The sequence below is a fragment of the Manis javanica genome, chromosome 2 (assembly GCF_040802235.1).
Source record: "Manis javanica isolate MJ-LG chromosome 2, MJ_LKY, whole genome shotgun sequence".
NCBI classification, from domain to species: domain Eukaryota; kingdom Metazoa; phylum Chordata; class Mammalia; order Pholidota; family Manidae; genus Manis; species Manis javanica.
In genome coordinates this window covers 166,776,568-166,796,671 of record NC_133157.1, presented here as the reverse complement: position 1 = coordinate 166,796,671, position 20,104 = coordinate 166,776,568, and the positions used below count along the sequence as shown (strand labels likewise).

At 39.5% G+C, this 20,104-nt stretch overlaps 1 protein-coding gene across 5 annotated transcripts in view; it reads left to right on the top strand.

Annotated features, from left to right (window-relative positions):
- The first annotated feature begins 7,119 nt into the window (after window positions 1-7,119).
- TPD52 (tumor protein D52) overlaps window positions 7,120-20,104 on the top strand; it is a 277,749-nt gene continuing 264,764 nt past the window's right edge. For all 5 annotated transcript variants that reach the window (XM_036998054.2, XM_036998053.2, XM_036998052.2 and 2 more), the window contains exon 1: window positions 7,120-7,420. In XM_036998054.2, the coding sequence (XP_036853949.2) occupies window positions 7,135-7,420 (286 nt within the window). In that variant the 5' untranslated portion in view covers window positions 7,120-7,134. The remainder of the gene's footprint in view (window positions 7,421-20,104) is intronic.

The following is a 20,104-nucleotide window of genomic DNA, read 5'->3' as shown; positions in this document are numbered from 1 at the left end:
TGTTGGGGAGTTAGGTGATTATAGGTTAGTATTTCTAAGACTGGAGGTTCAAAGACTCCTGTGGGATACAGCAAGTTAATATAAATATTTTAGTTATTGATTCCTTAGACTTTTTCTTAACAAAAATAGCTTCATTGTTTTTTTTCACAAGCTCAGTGTTAAGAAAAATAGCACCAACAAACAAAAGAGGATAATGCAAATAATTCGTATTAATAATCAAGAAGTAATTATTAACATTTGGTCAATATCTTCCCAAATATCCTTCTGTGCATACAAGCAAATACTCAAATACACTTTTCTGCAAATGTGATCATAATCTGCCTTACTTTTTTATCCCAAAATATGTTTTGTACATTTTAGATATCATAGATCTTTAGAGCTGAGAGGGAAATTGGAAATAGAATCAAAAGGGCCCATATCCTGCTGGAAATATGAAGGGCTTGAGGGCTCTCTATATGGAACAGATAGAGACATTTCATTGGCTACTTCAAGACCAATATAATTCAAGGCAAGTGCAAAAAATCTGTCTAAAAATTGTTTGGGCTACCTTAATGTGTTCAACACTACTTTATTTACTCAAAGTTATCATTTTAGTAACTGATTTTTCTTTCACTTTCCAGTGTTTAGGTTTTAAGTTATACATGCACATGTTTTATAGAGGAAACAAGGCTTATTGCAAAAAATTCCCAAAGTCCACCCCCCTCACCTTTTGTATTTGCTTCCTGGAAGGCAAGCATTTTTAAATCATTTAGTTCTTCCCTTTTTAACTTTCCTATCTTTAAATAACATGCATATGTTTGGCATATGGTACTTCAGTTTTAGGCATTAGCCATCAACTCTCCACTAGGAATGAAGACTGATCCCTCTGTCCAACCCTCACATCCAACCCCTCTTTAACTTTCTTTCCCATCCACTCCATTCTATCCCCCTAATACATGGAGAAAATAAAGTGGAAATCAGTTTTCTTCATTATATTGAGGATAAGACCCCATTGTTCTTGTTCAAAAGTCAGAAATCATCCTTATGCCTTTTACCTTCAAAGTGACCAGTTTTTGTCCTATTGTTGGAACTTGTAGGATCCTTGCCTTTAGTATTCTGAATTTCATAAATATGTGCTAAGCTCTGGGTGATATAAATCTTGTAATTTTCTTATATTTTTTCCTGTATTTTAGAGTTCTGTTTTTTTGTTGTTGTTGCTGTTCTATTTTCTAGGAAATTTATTTGACTTTATTTTCCATGGAGTGACTTAAAAAAAACACAAATGTATCACTGTACAGTTCTGAGGATCAAAAGTCTAGGGGAGTCTCATTGGACTAAAGTCAAGGTGTCTGGAGTGCTTTTTTTCGGAGGCTCTTGGGAAAAATCTTTCTTTGCTTATTCAGGCTATTGGCAGAATTCAGTTTCATAGGACTGTAGGATTGAAGCCAGCACTTTCCTGACTGTCAGCTCAGGGTAATTTGAGCTTCTACAGGCGATCCATGTTGTCTGGCTCAGGCCCCCTTCCTTCATCTTTAAGACCAGCAACAGTGAGTTGCTGGAGTCCCTTTCATGTTTCTAATCTCTTCTATTGTGGAATCTCTCAGCCTCCTGGCAGAAAAGTTCTCAGCTTTTAACGGACCCACCTGATAACTGAGGATAATCTCCTGTCTCAAGATCCCCAACCTTAATCACATCTGTGAAGTCCCTTTGCTACAGTTTCCAGGGTTTAGGGGTGGTGTTTTTTGCTTCATACAGCAATAATAGTGTATTATACAGCAGTAATAGTAGCATAACTCTTTTTGGGTTCCCAGACCCAATTCCAATGTGAACTCAGTTTTGTGATTGTTCTTTATGTGTATACAAATTTTTGTTTCATGTGTGAGATATCCTTCCTTCTCTCTCTGAATATAGTAATAATAGTTTTAAAAATCTGTTTGTTTCCTTCTCCCATATAATTTGTTTCCTATAAGCTGCCTTTTTGTTGTGTTTATTTTGTTCTCTTATGTCCCATTATCACAGGTTCATGGCTACCTGCCATGGGCACTAGGCATTTGGCTGGTCCCTCTGGGTGCCTGGACAAGACGTGTGGGCCATGGGTTTGAGGGTAAGGGGATCTGGCTTACCCAGTATCCACATTTTCAGGTGTTTTTTCCTCTTGGATTGCTCAAATTACTGAGAAGTCATTCAATCTCCTACTTTCAGGGTATTCCTGCTTTCATAGGCCTGGCTATCTGCATTCTGGGAATGAAGGAGGGAGAAGGTGGGGATCTCAGCATTCATGATGCGAACAGCTAATGAATTTCTCAGCTTGCAGGAGAAAATCACCCTGAAATGTTCTTATTCTCCTCTAGTCAAGAGATTTGTTTCCTATAAGCTGCCTTTTTGTTGTGTCCAATCTCTGCCCTTTTCCAGAGAAATCACTGCAGTCTTCTGTGCAGGGTTGAGGAGAGAATTAGAACCTAATTCCTTCTTAAGTAGACTTTCAACCAGTCCTGTTTGGAGCCTTTCTGTATCCACAGATACCTGGTGCTAAATCCTGAGGATTTGGGAAATTTTGCAGTATAAATTAGGTTCTTCTTGGCTTTCTCCACTGCCAGGAGCAGTTGGCTTTCTCAGATCTGCAAGGTCAAATTTCATTACGTAGCCTCTTGTACCCTCTTTTTCCTGCGGGTTTATTTCTTTACTGTAATTTAAGTAGCATTGGGAGGAAGTAAGAATGAATGAATGTTCATTCAAACCACTGACTAATATCCTTTAAAAGGGGGAATTTTATGGTATATGAATTATCTCAACAAAATACATGTTTAGGGTGAACAAATGTGTGCAATATACCATCTTTATCCGAATGCCTGCCTCTTGCACACATGGAGATGACGACAGTGAGCCAGAGCAGCTTAAGTGAAGAACCCAGGTTTGTAGTGCTTTGAAGTGATTACTTTTAAGTGATAGTTCAGTTCATCACCCTGCTTGTTGACTTATATGTGGTCTTGCAGAATTGCATTATGGTGACAGTGACACGGACTTTGGCTCTCAGCCCTGACCCTGCCATTCTAGCCTACACCATTTCCACACAGGTGCTCTTGGAAAACTAGCCAGCCTTGCAGGAAGGAAATGGCCTGTAAGTCATTGAGCCAAATGTCAGTTAAAAAAACGTACAAATACTGTTAATCACTTAAATCTACATATAACCAATGCAATTTATACCCTCTGGTAATCTTAAAGATAGATGAAGATATCTGAGCAAAGGGACTGCAGCTCTCCCTCTGCCCCCCTCCCCACCCACCTCCCATGATGTAATTTGAGAAGCACACAGAATTCTAAGTGGCTTAAAAAAGTACAAGGACAATTAAGTGATCTATGATTTTTCTTAACATAGCCAAAATCAATAATGTGAGATCACTTCCTCTTAGCATTTAGGGATTTACATGTCTAACTTCCATTAGTATTAAGTACTCTTTCCTGTCAATACCCATTTTTACACATTTTTAAAGTTGTTTATTTCATATTCACAGTCAATCTTTTACATAGCTGAAAGAATACAAGATGGATGTAATCTTTTCTTAAGCAAATAAATGTCTATTACCGGACATGAAATCAGTATTTTTCCAAAACTTGTTCTTGACTTCTTGGACTTCCTAGCTCTTACTGAGTATCTGTACCTGATTTACTTCCACAGTTCAAGCATCAAGAGTCTGTCTTACTGCTGGAATATGGCTACTTTTTCAAAATTGTGGTATCATTTGCCTTCAGTTGTTTGACTAATTAAAGAGACAAAACTGCTCTTAGCAATAGTTTGGGTTGACAGAGTTAGCAAACAAAATATAAGACCCTATTAAGAATATCAGATGAATAATGATTTTTTATTTTTAATGTAAGTATGTTGCAAATACTACAGGGGATATACTTACACTAAAAAATTGTTTATCTGAAACCCAAATTGAACTGGTTGTCTTGTACCTCACCTGGCAACCTTGGCTCAGGCTGCTGGGGGCCTGGACTGGGCCAGGAGCCTGAGGCTGCCCAACAGTGCCTCTCCTCAGGGTGCAGGGTCCTGGGAGCCAATGGACATACCCACCCGTTCCTGTACCCACTTTTCAGACCACACACTGGGTACCTACAGCTCCCAAACCTTCCTCCTAAACCCCCCTTGATACGTTTTCAGGGCTTTCAGTCTTTTCCACTGGATCATCCTTCTGAATGCATCCTAGGTCTAGAGGTTAGCCCAAGGGGTGGCTGATGGGAAAGGGTGGCTAGAGATGGATTATGTGGCTAAGTGCCCATGCGCAGGAGCATGCCAGGTCCACACAGATGTAGGACAGAGTCCTTGCTGAAAGGATAGAGCTAGAGAAAGTGAGGCCTCCATGTGTACTCCAGCCTCAGGCCCCATGAATGTGAGGGATGGGCCTGCAGAGAGCATCGAACCATGTACATATTTTGTATGCTTTCTGCTGGCTGGTAGATGGGTGAGAGATCGTTATAGAGGGTATAGAATGAGGGTAGAATATATAAGCTTCCACTTTTAATGTATAGCGCCTATTTCTATCCTCTTCAATATTTTCATTTGTTTCAATTCATCTGCTTTTGGGAAAAAATTTCCTTCAATGGATGAGTATTTGACAAAACAAACAAACAAAATCCACATTACTATTAACTACACCACAGTAACCTGGTGTCTCTGTCCTGTACTGAGCCTTTTAAAGGATGGTGCAGCTAAGTGCACTCAAGGATGTACTTAAGTGCTAGCCAATCTCCAGAGATTTCTCAGTGTGCTAAAACATAAGTTCTGTTCATCTGTTCATTTCAGAAGTAACACAATGTGAGTCCTAAGTACAGATTCTGTTGGCAGGAAAAACCATTAAGGAGAAGGGAGTCATGAGAAAAGGAAGCTTTTGTGGAACTATCATATCCTAGGTTATTTATGGTATGAACAGTGCTCGTTTAACCTCATGGAGAAAGTTAACATTTGCCTAAGGCTCAAGATGGCATGAATCCACCTACAATGGTACATGCCAGAAAGGGATTCTTTTAAATGCTGTGTTGCATCAGTTCAGACTGCTTATGTCTCAGTGTAACAGTAAGCCAGCTATACTGGCTTTAAAAATTCAGGTGTTTTTCTCCTGTAAGAAGCAGCTGCCTGGTGCCACTGAAGACCCAGTTTCTTTCTACTCTGCTATCCTTGGCTTGTGACTTTCTTCTCAATGCTTGCAAGATGGCTACTGCCCTGTTAGTCAGGAAGGGGAAGGTGAAGAGCAAAATAATGTTGCCAAGTCTGTCTTTTTTTTTTAATGATTTTCCTGGAGGTTCCAACTAGTAAACTTTGCTCATACCTCTTGGTCATTAATGTGTCAGAGAGCCACCTCCAGCTGCAAGGGAAGCTGAAGTGGCCTGAGTTTCAGCTGGCCTAATTGCTACCCCAAACAATATTTGGGTTCTCTTAGGAAGGCAAAGGGAAGAGCTGGATATTGAGTAGGCTATCAGCCATCTCCAGCACAGATGTGAACATTCTAAAAGCAAAGCATTTTTTTCTTCCAATATATGTAACAATCAAACTTACCTCTGTTAACAAGTTAAATAAATAATATTTTTAACCAACACTAGTGTCAAGTGCTATTTATTTGTCTACTAGTTAGAGCAGAAGTTAAGAGAGTGTCTCTCCATTTGTCTGTCTCTGTATAAGAGATCTGAACAGCAGCTAGTCAAAAAATCTTTACCACCTTATAGATTTCCTGCTAGTGCCAAAATTTATCTTAATGCTGCATTAAAAAAAAACATACAATTGCACCTCTTTGTTACCAACCCTGGATTGTTGGTAGATACAATATACCTCATTTTGGAATTTAAACCTGGAAGCTTAACTTACAATATTTATTAAATGCATGATACAATTAAAGATGATCCTTGACCTCCTGGAGCTTATAAGTTACTAGGTTCTAACCTATAAGCTACTAGATTCAACCTAGCTTACAGCATAGGTTGAAAGAGATAAACCTGTGCTGTAGGAGGCTGGTCTAAGAGATGAGTGCCAGGGGTGAGTGCCACAGTATAGAAGCCAAGTGCAGGGGGAGCAGGAGAAATCAAAGAGGTGAGATTTCATCTGGTTGCGGTAAACAGAATAAACTTCACAGAGAAGACATTGGTGATGCAGGTGGGAAGGAGCTGCATGTTAGATACAGTGCAAAGGCATGGAGATAAAAAGTAACGTGGGATCAATTAAAATAACTGGATACTTTAAAAACATACTAATAAAAGTCGTGTGTGTGTGTGTGTGTGTGTGTGCAGTACTATACAGCACTGCAAAGGTCAAGCCAGAGTTACCAGTTAAGAGTTACCAGTTAACATAAAAAGTAGCTTGCCATTTTTTTCTTTAGTTTTTTATTAAGGTATTATTGATATACACTCTTATGAAGGTTTCACATGAAAAAACAATGTGGTTACTACATTTGCCCATATTATCAAGTCCCCACCCATACCCCAAATGCAGTCACTGTCCATCAGTGCAGTATAGCTTGCCATTTTGGTTACTCAGATGGCTTATGAAATTGACAATATAATGCAAGTGACTTCATAGAAGATGTAACTACAAAACACTTGAAAATATATTGAAAATAGTGTGCTAATGCTAATAATGAGAATTACCACAGGAACTTTAAACTGTCCATTAATCAATGGACAGGAAGCCTCAAAATACATTTTCAAAAGATCCCTATTGATAATTCTACCCTTTGGGTAATTCAGCTTAAACATTTAATTCATTTCAGAGTGAAAGAGTCCTTATTACACGAAAATCTTATTAATTTGTCACGGAAAAATCCGTACTATGTAATTTTTCGAGAGTCTTTATAATTTTCGCCACTGCTTATTTGCACCTAGTTACTGCAGATACCAAAAGTTACTATTTCTGTGGTAGGAGAATATGAAGAATATAAAGGGGAAAAAGCCATTAGCATTTCTAACTAGCCTTCCTTGTTTTCTGCTCAAGGAGCAGAGAAGAAGAGGTGCTCGCGGAGTCAGAGAAGGGGCATCCTCAAGGCCTCAGAGGAAACTTTTGAAATAAATAACTCAGGGTGAAATGCAAACGCGAGCCCACTTCCCGAGCAGTCTGCACGGGGTACTCCTCCCCGCCGCGCTCCCCTCCTCGCTCGGTGCGGGCTCCACATGCGCCCGGCCGGCCCGGCCTGCCCTCCCGCGCCGACGCGCCCGAGCGCTCAGGTCAGCCGGGTCAGGTGGTTGGGCGACGCCCTGGGAGAGCGCTCCCCACCGAGGGCGGGCGGCGCCGCGGCGCCCGACGCCTCCGGGGGAGGGGACTTCGCGAGAGTCGCGGGCGGAGGCGAGGAAGAGCGCGGCGCGGCCGGCGGGCGATCCGAGCGGGGACGGGCTGCGGACGGCGGAGGCGCAGAACACGTGAGGCGGCGGGCTGGAGACATGGACCGCGGCGAGCAAGGTGAGGGCGCGGGCGCTGCTCGCACGGCGCCTCGGGGCGGCCGCGGGGTCCGTCCGAGCAGGTGCAGATCGCCCCTGGCCCGCGCCGAGCAGGTGCCCGGCCTCTGGGCCGCGCCGCAAGTCGCGGTGGTTTCGCGGATCCGGATCCGGCGTCCTGCTGTGCCGAGCCGGCCGGAGGGAGCGGCCCCCTCGGGGGAGACGTGTGTGTGTGTGTGTGTGTGTGTGTGTGTGTGTAGAGCCGGGCTGCGGATCCTATGCGCTTTGGAGCACACTGGAAAGCTGGCTCTCGTAACTGATGTCGTTTCCCCACGGGAACATGAAATACCCTGCTTCCGACCCCCATATTAAGACTCTGTGCTCTCTCCTAGTTAACATGGGTAGGATTTTTGGTGGAGACTGATCCTATGGCGATGGTTTTGGACGCAGATATTTAACATGCGCCATGTCCCAAATGCTGGAGTGGTGTCTGTGGGTTTATTTGGGGGTGGGGAGGAAGGGAGCTTTTCATAGTAAGGGTCTTTTTTCACTCGTCAAAGTGAAACCCACAGCACAAAACGCTTGTCACATTACTGTAGCATTGGACGCAATTGTTTTCTTAAAATTGCATATACTAAGTGCAATTTCTTAAAAAACTATGATAAGTAGAATCATTGTTTAAAAGATATTTGGCAATAGTAGGGCATGGTTCTCATTTAAATTTTGCTACATCCTATAGATCTTTGCGGATAATAACCCAATAACTGGAACACATATGCGTGGCACGCTTTTAAAAAGATAACATAAATGCAAAAAAAAAAAAGTAACAGTATTAAGGTTAGTTTTTAACCAGTGGGGATAGGAATTACTTTTGTTTTGCGTTCCTACACAAGTTTTCATTTTTTGCCTATTGCCCTCCAGTATTTTTTGTGAGTTTTTAATGTTAATAAAATATCCCATATGTTATGTTATATTTTACATTCGATAAGTTGTAAGAATCTTTGGAACCTTCCAACCCTTCCTTTCTCCCCCCTTCTCAAATTAATCTCACACTTAATGTATGAGCACTTATATTTTAAACATTATATACATTATGTAATATATATTTTACATGTATAATACATTGTATATATATGCACACATGCATAGTGTTGTCTGCATTTTAAATTTCTTGAGGTTAGAAGCATATACTTAATCTTTGTCCATAGTTGGGTAACATGGTGATTTTCACATGTAGATGTTTAGATGTTTGAGTCAGAAAACTCCTCAAGTCTCATATGAAGGCCTAGGGGCCCCCATATAAATCAGCGTTATTCTGTCTGGTTTTTAAAGGGGGCAGTGAGAATATCAGCCATTGACTATGCATATTTGTAGATGTCTTAAACTATCATAATTAACGTAGTGATGTTTTTAGAATAATGTTTGGTACTTCCAAAGTAGATTAAATAGCTGTATTTGACTTAGGTGAATGGAGTGAGTAATTTTATTAGACTTTGTATTCTAGGTTGGCTGGTAAGAATCACAGTCACTGGTACCACAACATTCCAGTTTACTGATGCACTTGGTGTGTTTTTTTTTAAAACATTTTTTTTATTTTGGTAGCATTAATCTACAATTACAGAAAGAACATTGTTTACTAGGTTCCCCCCTTCACCAAGTCCCCCCCACATACCCCTTCACAGTCACTGTCCATCTGAGTAGTAAGATGCTGTAGAATCACTACTTGTCTTCTCTGTGTTGCGCAGCCCTCCCCGTGGCCCCCACGCACTATACATGCTAATCGTAATGCCCTCTTTCTTTTTCCCCGCTTCGCGTGTTTTTTTGTGTTCTTATTTTTTGTGTGTTTGTGTGTCTAAGATATTTTATACACTTCTTGCATTATAAGATGTGTTCTTTTTCCTGTCTCTGATTTTCAGTTGTTTTCTTTGGTTAGGATATTCATCAGTCATGTAGTCCTAGTTTTTAAGTGTTATTCTTCGAGGGCAAGGGAAATCCATGCTCTTAAAGTGGACAGTCTGGAGACTCGGCTCAGAATAAAAGACGAATCCTCTGCTTTGGGGAGGTCAGCTTGCTCTGCAGCTTTGCTGTGTTACAACCACGTGGCTTTACACGTTTGGTTTCACCTGTGTTTCCCTTTTGTCTTTGATCTTTATCTTCCCACAGACAAAGTAGGTGCTTGTTGAGTGTTTGTTGAGTGTCTAAAATGAAACAGGAAAATGCCCAAGAGCACCTTTCCGCAGCTGGAACCTCTGAGGTCCCTCCAATGTGATCTCTTGCTTCCCTGTACTTTTTTCCTCTGTATTTTTAAGAAGCACAACTACGTGGTTAGGTGGAAAAAGTTGCTGATAAGGTTGTGTTGGGTTTGGAAGGTTAACTTTACAAGTAAGGTCTTTGGTAGAGTGGGTGGCTCAGTCTTCAGTGAATCCATAGTGAGATTCCAGGCTCAAATTGAAAAAGGGAACCTGGGATTGTAAGCCTGCGTGTTCGCTACCACATTATGTGGGCTGAGAGAAAGTTTGTAAAACTCTGTGATTGTCACTTGAATTGTGATTTTGGCAAAGGATTTAAAGCCAGTTTTAGGTTCTAATTTTTTAATGTGCATGGGTTTTGTGTGTGTGTCCCTGAAAAATTCTAGATCCAAAATTAAATCCTCTACTCTTGTCTTAAATGCATTTCTCTATTGAAAATGTCTTCTTATATGAAGTTGTCAGAATCTATCCTTTGTTGCCAATTTTATTTAAAAGAGCTATAAAGTTTTAAAATTAAAAGTTTTCCTTGTGTTTCCAATGAGTTATTCTAATGCTTTTCAGTATCAGGCTCAGATTCTGTTTTTCCCACCTTCTCTTATACCCAGACTTTGTATACAATACTCTGCTTATATTGAGAGCTCACTGAACATCAAATGATTTAAAGGACACCTTTAACTGCATAGTGCCTCTCAGGAGTTTCTACACATTAAGCCCAGTACATTTAACGTGTGTGATATTTCCTGCTTCGAAAGTGCAGTTTGGCATGCTAACCAGAACATACATTGTGCAAAAAAACCTCCTGACTGCCTTTTATGGGGCTAAATAAATATTTATATTCTAGTACTCTCTTATTGCCAGTAATAACCCATATAGTTTAGCACCATTATATTGAAGTGACAGTCACTTAGCCACTAAGCATTTTATCTATGTTTAAATTAAACCCCCTCCCCCCCAAAAAACATGAAAAAGTATTTTTAGGGGGAGAGTAAGGTAGCTGGGCCAAAAAAACTGGGAAGAAGGAAAGGCTGTAAGAAAACAGGTACATAATATATCAGTATAATTTCAGCATTGTGATTATGCCTTAGAAATGACAAAAATGTGGGATATCACTTCTTTAAAACTAAAACAAAGGTAGAGATGAATGGATAACAATTTTGAGGGTCTGCTCACCAGTTCCTGGTGACTCTCACCCCAGTTCTTGGTTTCTTTGGTCAAGTTTCGCTTTTCATGTGGTGCTAAAGTCTTTGTGAGCTTGCACTTGCTTCCTGCATTTATATTTATGTAGCAGCCTGCCCAGTTTCTAGGGGAAACACTGAGTGCTAGGTTGGGTTGTGATATATTACCAAGATCTCAAAACAGAATAATCTATGCACCCAATAAAAACAAATAATCTCACCATTCAAAGCAAAAAAGTGCACCACAATCCCCTGAACTTGTGTGCTGCGGATCCTTTTGTTGTAGGCAAAGATTATTGTGTGTTCTTTGTGGGGTTAATTATTTCAGTTTTAATTGTTGACTGTTATAAAATCTTTCCTCTGAGACTCTTCCAATTTTATTTAAACTGGGTGGGTAGCAGCTGTACAGAAACCATAATCTTAGCAAATTTTTATTAGAAAAATGTCCAGAGGATCAAGGGATTTCATATTTAGTGGAAGTTAAAACAAAGCTTTAATTAAAAACACTTTTTGGTAGCTGAGAATAGCTGTTCATGTTAGGAAAGCAGTAAATACAGATGGAAAAAGAAAATAGAATCACCTGTAATTACACTCTGAAATATCACTATTAACATACGGTTTATGCCCATCCGTATATCTACCCTTTTAAACAAATCATGAAATAATCTCTTAATTAAATATTTCATCTTATAACTTGCTCCCCTTCCTTTTTAACTAAGTATATTTAAAAAATACACTAATCCAACATTATTTCAACCAGTGTGACCATATAGTTAATACATGATACAAAATTCAAAATGGCCCAAGGGTTGCAAAATGTAAATCTCCCTTTCATTCCTGTCTCCCCAGCTGTTTCCTTGGATAGCAGTGCCACTGTTGTTACCAGGTTCTTCTCTATACTTCCATCCAGAGTCTGTGTACATAGCTATCATACATTGATTTCAGTATGTATGTGTGTGTATGAATATATTTTATAGATTGTAGCACACAAATTGTTGAGCACCTAAGTTCCTTCACTTAAATACAGTATATGTTTTAGAAATCATTCAACATAATGTTATTTAGAGCTGCTTCATTTTTTTAAAATTTTGGTATCATTAATCTACAATTATATGAAGAACATTATGTTTACTAGGCTCCCCACTTCACCAAGTCCCCCCCACATACTCCTGCACAGTCACTGGCCATCAGCGTAGTAAGATGATGTAAAATCACTACTTGTCTTTTCTGTGTTGTAAAGCCCACCCCATACACCCCTACATTATACATGCTAATTATAATGCCTCCTTTCTTTTTCCCGCCTTTATCCCTCCCTTCCCACCCATCCTCCCCAGTCCCTTTCCCTTTGGTAACTGTTAGTCCATTGTTGGGTTCTGTGAGTCTGCTGCTGTTTTGTTCCTTCAGTTTTTCTTTGTTCTTATACTCCACATATGAGTGAAATCATTTGGTACTTGTCTTTCTCCGCCTGGCTTATTTCACTGAGCATAATACCCTCTAGCTCCATCCATGTTGTTGCAAATGGTAGGATTTGTTTTTTTCTTATGGCTGAATAATATTGCATTGTGTATATGTACTACATCTTCTTTATCCATTCATCTACTGATGGACATTTAGGTTGCTTCCATTTCTTGGCTATTGTAAATAGTGCTGCGATAAACATAGGGGTGCATCTGTCTTTTTCAAACTGGGCTGCTGCATTCTTAGGGTAAATTCTTAGAAGTGAAATTCCTGGGTCAAATGGTATTTCTATTTTGAGCATTTTGAGGAACCTCCATAGTGCTTTCCACAATGGTTGAACTAATTTACATTCCCACCAGCAGTGTGGGAGGGTTCCCCTTTCTCCACAACCTCACCAATAGAGCTGCTTCATTTTGAATGGCTAATTGTAGATAACTGTGCCATCTTAGGTACTGTAGTAGACTGTATTTAACTTGCTCTCATTTATGGACGTTCAAGTTTCCCTTAATATTTTGCCATTAAAACCAAGCTGTGTCAAATAAATTTGTGTGTAACTCATTTGATAAATGTGCCAGTATGTCTGTAGAAAGAATTCTTAGAAGAATGTGACTGTTCACTTTTGATTGTGCTAAATCCTGCTCAATTCAAGTGGTGCCAATTATACTCCACAGGCAATGTGTGAGCATCTGCTTCTCTCCATCATGTGGCCAGGGTGTTGTCACACTTTTTTATCTTTGCTTATCTTACAGGGGAAAAGGCATTTCTCAGTATATGCTTTATTATATATTTTCTCAATAAAAAGGTAGTTATACTTCTTTGGTATGTTTGAGATTGTATTTCCTTTTCTGTGTAATGTCTAATCATATTTTGCCAGTTCTTCTATTCTTTTGTCTTTTTGTCTTGATTTGTAGAATGTAGCCCTGTGTCCGTGATATGCCAAATAATTGCTAACATATTTTTTTCCTAGTTTGTGATTCCTTTTTGACTTTATAGTGACTCTTTCCAAGCAGAAATACTAATTGATGGCTGGTTCATTTATAGTTTCTAGCTTTTGACTCATTCCTAAAAATGCCATTCTCACTTTGAGTTTATATTTTTATGGTTTTATTTTTTACATTTAATCTTTAATCCATCTGGATTTTATTTTGATATAAAGTGTGAAGGATGAATCTTAGTGCCCTGCACCCCCCCACCCCCCCACCAGTTGTCTACTTAATTACCTAGTTCCATTCCCCGATCAATGGATCTTTCTTCTACTGGTATAAATACTGTTGTCATAAACATTCCTATATTCTTTCTATTCCATTGATCTGTCTGTCTATTCCCAGCAACAAAACTGTTTATTATAGCTTCATAATATATAAAAATGTCTGCAAGGACTAGTCTTCCCTGATTACTCTGTTTTTCTTTTATTAGATTTTTTTCTAGCTATTCTTGCCAGATTTCATTTCCAAATGAACATTAGCATCAACCCATCTAGGTGAAAGTTCAACAGAAATCCTATTGTATAGCTTTCCTTACCCTCCTTCCCTCCACCTCCTCCCTCCATCCTCCTCTTCTTTTTTTTTAGAGTTTGGTACTTTTCTTTATTGAATACCACAGCAGATGTTCACCATGTTCACACTGTATATTACTATATATGCAATTTCATATTCTATTTTGGATACTAATAAGAATTTTAACACATCATTTAAAAAAGTATCTCCACACTGTAATTTTTGATGACTGTATGCTTTTACCATTTGATGTTTATTTAACTGTTTCTTTGTTGGACTATGGATTTTTTTTCATTTTAGCAATTATAATATACTTCAAGAGAAATTGTTTTAAGATAGATTTCCTGAACAAGAATAGGTTTCAGCTCTTGGTCTCTGTTGCTGAACCATTTTCTGGAAAACATAATTATCATTGTCTTTTATTTTTCTTGTGGTAAAAAAACACATAAAATTTACCATCTTAATCATATATAAGTATACAGGATCGTACTGCTAACTATATGTACCTTGTTGTACAACAGATCTCTAGAACTTCTTCTTCTCAATGACTGAAATCCTGGACCCAGTGAATAATAACTACACGATCTCTCTCCCACAGCCTCTGGTAACCACCTTTCTCCTTTCTGTTTCTATGAGTTTGACCACTTTATTTACCTCATGTAGGTGGAGTCATGCAGTATTTGTCTTGTTGTGACTGACTTATTTCACTTAGCTTCATGTCCTCAAGGTTCATCCATGTTGTCGCATATTGTAATTTCCTTTTTCAAGGTTGCATAATGTTTTGTTATATGTGTGTGCTGTATTTTCTTTGTCATCCTTTATTTTCTTTATTTATCCTTTAGTGAGCATTTAGGTTGCTTCCACCTCTTGGCTGTTGTGAGCATGGTGTGCAAATATCTCTTTGAGACTGTCTTTGCTTCTTTTAGGTATATACCCAGAAGTGGGATTGCTGGTTCATAGGGTAGTCCTAATTTAAATTTTTTGAGAACCTCCATTACTGTTTTCCATAGCAGCTGAATGGCTATACCATTTTATATTCCTACAACAATTATTTTAAAGGGAAGACAGAAGGCTGCAAGGGCCAAAAGACTAGGGAGGGGGGGAGGCTGCAAGGGTTCTGTTTTCTCCACAGCCTCAGCAACACTTTTTATTTTCTATTTATTTATTTTTTTGATAGTGGCCATTCTAATGGGAGAGTGAGATAATAGCTCATTGTGGTTTTGATTTGCATTTCCCCAATGATTAGTGATACTGAGCATCTTTTCATATGCTTGTTAGCCATTTGTATGTCTTGGCCATAGAGAAATGTCTGTTTTGAGTCTTTTGCCTAGTTTTTGATCAGATTTTTAATTTTTTTGTCAAGTTGCAGGAGTTCTTTGTATATTTTGGATACTAAGCCCTTATCAGATAGATGGTTTGCAAATATTTTCTCCCATCCCTTTTCATTGTTTATTTCCTTTGCTGCACAGATGTCATTGCCTTAACAAAAAAAATTATGTAGCTTATAGGTGGAAAAGTCCATATCTTGTCATTTAAAATTTCTCCATTTACTATATAAGCTATAGATGTTATTAGCCATTTGTATTTTCCTCTTGAGATTATTACTTACTCACTTTTTACAATTGGAATCTTAGTGTGTCTTTGCCTTCTCACCCTACACCCTCCCCCCATATAAAACCTTTGTGTTTGTGGTGAATATTTAGTTTTTCTATTTTTATTTTCATTTTGATTTTGTTGGATCTTTTTGTGTTCCTTTTACTAACAAAATACCTTATTAAGAGCAAGTATTTTCTAGGTGATATTTTTTGGAGTAACTTGTATGACTCTGGGTAACTTTGAGTACTTCCTTCTACTGTGTCTTTGTGTCTCTCTCTTTAGACACTTTTGTAATGAGTATTAAAATAGATTTTAGAAAAGATCATTAATTGACATGCCTACCTAATAGGAATGGTGAGTGTGTTTCAAGTTACAGCTAGGCAAAATGTAAACGTTGGTTTAAAAAATTATATAAAATGTGACTTTGATAAAGTTTTGGACTGGGAATTTACTTAATAGGATCAAACTTCACACATTGTATTCTGAGGTTTGCTGGTTGTATCCTGGTGTGGAAAGGAGCTTATGGTGCAATCAGTAGGGCTGTAGGAATAAAGACAGTAGTTTATCCAACTAGCTAGATCTCTACTTGGCTAGAAATGAAGTGTCCCTAGAGCAGAGGACTGTTTTTATACTTGTATTCCTGGCACTCAGTCAATAGTGTATATAGTGGGTACTCCATAAATATTTTTCATGTTGCTCATATGTTCACTGGAAAGATTTCCAGTATAGAGTCAGATGAGATTAGATAGAAAAGGCTAAGAATTAGAGAAAGATATGGCTTGTCAGGGAGACAAGAATATATGTTCCAAATATGCTTATGGTTTTAAATCTGTAATCATTGGAAATCTGGTCTGTAAATAGAAGTCAAATTGTCACTTAACTTCTGAAGTATGTATGTATGTATCTAAGAATGTGTGTGTATACATATATATAGAAGAAGAGACAATGTATACATATATATAGAAGAAAAGGATGTTGGATGTAGTGCTCAGTGAATACCTTCACAAATACATTTTCTATGCTGTTCTATCAAATTTAGTTATTTGCTTCTAATGTGTGTTGAGCTCAAGAGGCATGAAAGGTCTCAGTACATTTTAGAAGAAGTTCTCTGTGAAAGTAATGGAGAAGGGCACAGGTTATTGCAAGGGCAAAGGTTATGTTGACAGTGGTGAGAAGTTCTTGCCACTGGTTAACCAGAAAGAAAATTCTGTAAAGAGGGACAAAAGCAAATGTTTTGGCTGTCTGGGGCATTAGCGAAGGGATGACAGCCTTCTGTTTTCATGTGTACCGAGTGTATCACTTGGCGTATCTCTGTATGAGAGCACAGGTGGTGTTGATGGTGACAGCGGTGCCACCTGGATGGGCAGAGCTCTAACTTTTCCACATGGTGTTTCATTCAGTCTTCTGGCGCTTCTGGGCAGTAGGACATTCCAGGCATTATTTTCACTTTGTGTAGAAGGAAACAGAGGCTGAATGATCATGACTTCCCCATACATACTCTGCAAGGTGTGGGGAGTGTTACACTTTGTTCCACACTTTTTGTCCCTAAGAGAATAACCTGAAGTCCAAGGAAAATTTAAACTACATTTGCCTGCCAACTTAAAGGGCTAGGGAGACGTCACACTTTTTAGAAATGTTTCCTTCCAACTAATTAAAACAAACCCGGAATCTGAAGGGACACAGCTTCAGCCTTGCATTATAATTAACTTTTCCAGCTGGGATTTTACTAGGTCACTTTTAGAAATATTTCTTCTACCACCAGCAACAACATTTGCTGAGAGTTTTCTGTGTGCCTGGTTCTGTGCGAAGTGTTTTTATGTTTCATTTTTTAAAATCTTCACAACAAGCCAGTGAGCAGTGCTCATGATGTCCCAGCTTTACAAATAAAGAAACGAAGTGTGAAGGGGTGGAGTAATAACTTCTCCAGGGGCACGTAGCTTGATGCAGACAGATCTGGGTTTTAAATGTGGGATATTTGGCTCTAGAGTACATGTGCTTATGCAGCATATTCTACCTCAGGTTTATATACAATCTCCCTTTTTCTTTCAAAGGTATTGTTCAAGAGAGCAGCATGTTGTGGGAGCAGCCAGGGCAGGGAGCATCAAGGAGCTTATCTACACCAGCAGATGGCCATGTGTCCGTACTCATGCGTCGAACTGATTGTAAATGTTGAGGGCAAAGAACACTGGGCTTGAGGTTACATCTGGGTTCAAAATTTCACTTCATCATTTTCTAGTGATGAAATTGGATAAGTCACTAAACCTCTTTGAGGCTAATACCTCAAATATTTGTGAAAATTAAACAAAAATCTGTGACTAGCACTGGTGCTCAACAGGTACAGGTTCTGAAACGAATAGTAGATTTTTCTGCAAAGTGTAAACTCAGTGTTTCCCAACTCAAATGAAACATTTAGAGACAAATATGATATGATGCCTGCCCTCAAACTCTCAGGCCAGGCTAAAGGAACAGACCCTATAACGAGGCCAGTACAGTGAAGTGAGAGTTGTGAAGGCTGCATAATGGACTGAGGAGGAAGTAGGCAACTCTGTCTGGGCCGTCAGAAAAGTGGCCTTTGACCTGGGATGTGAAAGCTAAGTAGGAAGCTTTGTAAGTGGTGAGAGAAAGAAGGGTGAGAAAGGAATTTTGAAGATGATTCCATGTGTACAAAGGTGCAGAGTCATGAAGGGGCAGAAACATGTTTGTGAGGCCTTGAAAATACTCTGAGGCTGGAGTTTGAGGCGGTCACTAGGGGAGCATGAGCAGTCTCATGTGCTAGGATCAGGAATCAGGACCGTGTTCCATGGGCGATAAACCAATGGCAAATGTGCGGGAGTTTAGTTTTAGAATATCATTTGGCAGTTGAGTAGAAGGTAGGTGGTGTCACTGTATTCCACACCAGAGATGGGAGTCCTGGATTCCTGAGAGATCTCTGGGTTAGAGTGGGTCAGATATGGGGTGGAGGACAGTTATCTGAAGATAAAGAGTAGAGAAGGGCTTTCAGATTGCATGGAAGGGGAATTGGGGTAGAAAACATAGAAAGAAGAGCAGATTTGGGTGGGAGAGAATGAACTGAGTTTGGGGTATGTCACATTTGAGGTCTGTTCTGGTTTTTCAGAGCTGCATAAGAAACCAAACCAAAACCCAGTGATTTAAAACAACAGCATTTATTATGGTCACAGATGTGTAACTTGGGCAGGGCTTGGTGGGGACAGCTGGTTTCTGCTCCACTCAGCCTCAGCCCAGAGGGGGCAACTTGGAGCATGAGGCTGGGGTCATGCCAAGGCTCCCTCACTCCCGTGAGGGCTGGTGACTGTACTGGGAGGACTCAGCCGGGGCTCCTTGGGCACCTGTGTCTATGCATGTGGTCATCTGCTGAAAGAGCACGGATCTGTTTGATGGTGGCCAGTTGCTTGCCTGTATTGAATATTGTTTTTTGCTGGGGACCTTGCCGTTGATCCAAGAGCATGCAGCCTTAGGATGCCTGGCATACATGTTACTTCTGGGCTCCCATGGCGTGTGTCCTCAGGGAGAGGCACACAGAAGTTGTGTGGCTCTTTAGGACCTGGCCTTCAGGTCACGTGGCATAACTTCCTCCTCATTCTGTTAGTTAGAAATGTCTGTCACAAAGGCCAGTCAGTATTCAAGGAGTGAGGCACTAGACTCCACTTTTGGTGGAAAGATTGTCAACAAATGCACATGTTTTAAAACCACCCCAGATCCTTGAGGGATGTCCATGAGGGTAGATTTAGGACTAACTTATTGATCTCTAAGAGAAGGAGCTGGGCAGGATATCAAGGTTTGGGAGATGTGATATTTGAAGCTATTGAGTATTAGCATATTACATATTAGTGCATGGGATATTTGAAGCTATGAAGCTGCTGCTGAGACAGCTCAGGGGAAAAGTAGAGTAAAAAGAGAAGAGAGCATGGAATATGTACTGCTCTTTCAGGAAGCCAGGTGGTGTTCTGAAGGAAAATTTGGATTAAGTGATGGTGATTTACTTGCCTGTATGGAGTGTTGTTATTTTTGTATTTGAACGCAGAGAAGGTGGTACTTTGACCTTTGTGCATGTTTGTAAAATGAGAGAAGAATCCAGAGGCAAGAGAGAGTAACTGGATTTGCTATTTCCTGTTCATGTCACTGGTTATAGTTAAGATGCATTTGATGCAAAACATATTTTAATAGTCATATCCTAGAGTTTTACCTTCAAGGAGCTCAAATTTATAAGCAATAATTCACTTTAATGTGTAAGAGCCTTACAGAGAATAAAAATTTATTAAGTATTTGCAAAATGAAAGTATTATACATTCTCTGGAAAGTATGAGAGCCAGAGAAGCAGTTTAGCCTAGAGGTGGCATTTGAGCCAAATTGTAGTAAAGCTATGATTTTTTTTTTTCAAGTGATGATTTCTCAGGGCAAACCTGAAGTTGAGTGCTCACTTCCAACAAGGAGCGTCTCAGCTGTGGGATTGATTTGTGCAGTGTGTGGGGTGGGCACATTCCTGCTCAGGTCCTTCTGAGAACTGATATTCGTTCCAGAGTGGCAGTCCTGCACCTGGAGAGTCAGTCAGCTCTTTTCCTCAGGTCATTGTGGAAAGAGAAACCTCATCACCTCTTATGGTGATTTTTAAATGAATTGCTACTACTCATTGCTTCAGGGATTTCATGAAAATTTTAATTAATAGTACAGATTAAATAACAGATTTCTCTTGGTTGAGGGGCTTTTATTTTTCCCA